This window comes from Lygodium microphyllum, chromosome 15, assembly GCF_053477565.2.
Source record: "Lygodium microphyllum isolate KBCC chromosome 15, Lygodium_microphyllum_v1.1.10, whole genome shotgun sequence".
NCBI classification, from domain to species: Eukaryota; Viridiplantae; Streptophyta; class Polypodiopsida; order Schizaeales; family Lygodiaceae; genus Lygodium; species Lygodium microphyllum.
Window position 1 is genome coordinate 135,736,973 of NC_141149.1, and position 3,915 is coordinate 135,740,887.

Genomic DNA, 3,915 nt, shown 5'->3' on the forward strand with positions numbered 1-3,915 from the left:
TTTTATGATAAGGATGAATCTAATTTTGTCCTTATTGGAAAAAGTGCCAAATTTCTACATTGTAGGTATTGAAAGATGTACTAGGTTTCTATATTGTACTTGTAACATTTGCAATTGAGGATAGATCATGTTCTAGGTAGCTAAGGAAGGTGTAGGTCTACTTTTCTAAGGTCTTTCATGGAATGTTGTGTCACATGTGTTGATTGGAGGAGAGAGGTGGGGGTAGGAGAAGGATCCTAGTGTTTCTAACCAAGTGGGTCACATCACTATTCCTATTTTGTGCACGAACGAGACGGGGCACTAGTACTAATACTACTAATACTTTGTGCACCCGTGTTAATACTTTGGGTAGGCACATTCGTAATGGTAATACCTAATACTTTGGGTAGGCACATTCGTAATGGTAATACCTAATACTTTGGGTAGGCACATTCGTAATGGTAATACCGAATACTTTGTGTAGGCATATGCTTCTGAGAAATGCTCGTATGAGGAATGGGAAAAGCAAGATGTTTTGGCGTGGAGCGATGGTGGCATCTGCAGGCGAGCATGGGGGGGCACAGCCGGAGGACGAGGAGCTTGGCACTACAAGAAGGGGAATCGGACAGACATTAGGATCATGATGATCAGTAGGTATCAAGCAGAATCCTAAAGCCATAGCAGCACAGACACCTGATCACTGATAACTACAATCGATCAATGGCCTGGCTCAATGCAGGGTCCTTCATCGAGTTCCTCCAGGATTCCTGGAGAAATGCCAAAGCGGAAACAATCGCATTCTACATCGGGATTTTCTTCCTGACCTTGTCCCTGCAGCAGCTATGGCGGTCGGTGACGAGCGGCAGCGCGAAGAAGAAGCAGCCGCCTGTGCCGCCGGGCCGTCTCGGCCTCCCTTTCATCGGCGAGACCCTGGATTTCCTCGGCACGCAGAAGCGGAACGCGTCCTGGGAGTTTGTGGAGTCCCGCGTCGCCCGATTCGGCGAGGTCTTCAAGACGAGCCTCATCGGCGACCCTACCGTCGTGGCCGCCTCGCCCGCCGGCAACAAGGCCATCTTCACCGGCGAGAACCGGCTCGTCCACGTCTCGTGGCCCCCGAGCGTCGTCTCCGTCGTCGGCCGCCGCTCCCTCATCTCCCTCTCCGGGGACGAGGCCAAGCGCATCCGACAGGCCATCATGACCTTCCTGCGCCCCGAGGCCCTGCAGATGTACACGGGCCGCGCCGATCAGAGCGTCCGGGCCTTCATCAGAGAACATTGGGAAGGCAAGCAGCAGGTCTGCGTCTTCCCCCTCATGAAGCGATTCGCATTCTCCCTCGCCTGTGAGCTTCTCATGAGCCGGTATGAGAAGGAGGAGCAGGAGATGCTGGAGGAGCCCTTCACCACCATGATGAAAGGCGTCCTTCAGCTTCCCATCGCGCTGCCTGGTACGCGATACTCGAAGGCCCTGGCGGCCACCGACCAGCTCCGCAGGCGCTTTCAGATATGGCTGGAGGAGAGGAGAGGAGAGCTGGCACAGGGCAAAGCCTCTCATGACCAAGACCTGCTCTCCTGTCTCTTGGCCTACAGGGACGAGGATGGCCAGCCGTTGACAGATGATGAGATTAAGGACAACATGCTGCTGCTGCTTTTCGCGGGTCACGACACGAGCACTGTGGTGACATCCATGGTGTGCAAGTTTCTTGCTGAGAATCCAGCAGTCTTCGATGAGGTTTGGAAAGGTGAGTGCCTGCAGGATTGTTTTGTCATCTTCAAGGGGGGAGAAGGTCTGAAGCCAGTGTCTTATTTGTCCATTACAAAGACAAAGGCTGATGACTAGCAAGAAGGCAGATCAGAGTGGGATTTCTTTCTTTTGCATTAGTTTTAGCACTTGTTGAGTGGACAGAGCACTGCTTTGTATCTGCATTGAGAGTGTCAAAAATCTGCCTTGCCTGGTTGGATATGATTGTAGAGAACAAGCAGATCGCCGAAGGAAAGGAGGCTGATGAGCCCTTGAACTGGGGTGATTTGCAAAGGATGAAGCTGTCGTGGAGAGTGGTGCAGGAGACCATGAGGCTTCAACCCCCGGTGCAGGGAGCCTTCAGGGTGGCTATTCACGAGTTTGAGCACGGGGGTTTCACAATTCCCAAGGCTTGGAAGGTAAAGAAAGTTACATATTTAACGTGCTTTGATGCATTCCTTTTTCCTCTTTTCTTAGGCCTAATGGGTCTTTGATGCATCATCCCCCCCCCCCCCCCCCCCTCTCTCTCTGCCTTCCTCCCTCCCTCTCTCCCCCCAAAAAAGAAAATCTCACGTATACATGCATATGTGTATGTAGACTTAAAGAGGTAGACTTTTAAGGACGACTTGCAAGCAATGTTCATGAAAACTCTGGTTTGATGACTTGCAAGCAATGTTCATGAAAACTCTGGTTTGATTCAAAATGAATTGCAAACATTTCGGGAAAAGAGTGAATTTTTAGAAAAAGATTCACCACCTTGAACTCTACACACTTTTTAGTCATAAAAATGACAAATATGTTTGGCTCAAACATCCCTTCAAACATTTGAGTTAAAGGTTTTTGTATCTATTAGCAAAAATGTTTTCTGTGAACTGTGCTTGCAAGAGAAGTGAAGTTGGCAAACATTTCATAACTTTTCATACGTTTGAATAGATTTTCCACAATTCTGAAGAAGTAATGAGAATGACTAATATAATGGCACTTATTCTAGGTGAAGTCTTTACAAATTCAATCCCATTAGGAGTTACTCTTGTATATGGAAAAGTTGAATAACATCTGAACATACATCTTTACTTTTTTAAAAAGTAGTAATCTTTTTATTGACCCCATTCGGAATTCCATTTGACAGTTATATTGGACTACCAACTCTACTCATAGAAACCCCAAATATTTCCCAGATCCTTCGAAGTTTGATCCATCGCGCTTTGATGGTGTTGGGCCTACCCCTTACTCTTTTGTGCCATTTGGAGGAGGCCCAAGGATGTGTCCAGGAAATGAATTTGCTCGCATGGAAGCCCTTGTGCTTCTTCACCATCTTGTCAAACATTTTAGTTGGCAGCTTGTTGATCCTCATGAAGAAATCTCAGTGGATCCCATGCCCTTCCCCAAGAAAGGATTGCCCATCTACTTACAACCACGTAGCATTTAGAGGAAAATTTTATGTCAAAAATTTGTGGCATGATTAAAATGACCTATGAAATCACCACAATGAGCTACAAGCCTAGGTATATCAGCCATGTACTTGATTATTCAAGTGTCCTTTTAAATGAAGTTTCTAGCAACTTTGGATGAAAACAACACAAAATGTCTCCTTTTCTACATTCTTGTTATTTGCAATAGATTGGGGCAATGGTTCACTCATTCAACAGCCTATCAACTTCTGATTATCATCCAAGTAGAATCCCTTGAATCATTATAAATGCAAAATCATTTTCCTTATGATCCCATTGTATGTAGATAAAAAATAAAAGGTCACCAATGTATTTGAATTGAAGATGCACTAATTTTTTTGACTGTTCTTAAAGCAATATAGAGTGTTCTATAACAACACAAGGCTAATGTTAAAGTTTAGGATATAGCGACCTTTTGACTAATATGTTCATTGATATTGGATCTTTGTTTGGAGGGTGATTATTAAGAATTCACAATACGAAGCAATATTAACTATATGCATACACGGAGATGAGATATTTGATGGAGATGTATGGATAACCAACTAGCACCCACCATCACTAGCCATAGATTAAAGCAATCATCTCTCCATATTTAAATATCATGAATTTGGAAGGCAACACCATCATCTTAAATATCTTTTAAGGTGCTAATAATGTTCTAGCAATCTTTGAAATACATGAAAATTGCATGTTAAAGTATCGCATGCCCCATTTATAGATAATAGTATTGCGACGTGGTAATCCT

At 45.0% G+C, this 3,915-nt stretch overlaps 1 protein-coding gene across 2 annotated transcripts; it reads left to right on the forward strand.

The window, feature by feature from the left end:
• The first annotated feature begins 388 nt into the window (after positions 1-388).
• LOC148025112 (cytochrome P450 716B1-like) lies at positions 389-3,469 on the forward strand. Of its 2 annotated transcripts, XM_087694825.1 has the most exons (4): positions 389-629; positions 719-1,717; positions 1,948-2,135; positions 2,846-3,469. In XM_087694825.1, the coding sequence occupies exons 1-4, from the start codon at positions 620-622 to the stop codon at positions 3,143-3,145; spliced, it is 1,497 nt and encodes a 498-aa protein (XP_087550951.1). In that variant the 5' UTR covers positions 389-619; the 3' UTR covers positions 3,146-3,469. The 2 variants fall into 2 exon arrangements, with proteins under 2 accessions (XP_087550951.1, XP_087550950.1); XM_087694824.1 differs by having other exon boundaries at positions 391-1,717; positions 2,846-3,467.
• The last annotated feature ends 446 nt before the right edge of the window (positions 3,470-3,915 follow it).

Coding starts and splice junctions, on each gene's coding strand:
- LOC148025112 (XM_087694824.1), top strand. CDS start 700: ATGGCCTGGCTCAATGCAGGGTCCTTCATCGAGTTCCTCCAGGATTCC. Junction 1,718..1,947: donor CTTCGATGAGGTTTGGAAAG/GTGAGTGCCTGC, acceptor ATATGATTGTAG/AGAACAAGCAGATCGCCGAA. Junction 2,136..2,845: donor CAATTCCCAAGGCTTGGAAG/GTAAAGAAAGTT, acceptor TCCATTTGACAG/TTATATTGGACTACCAACTC.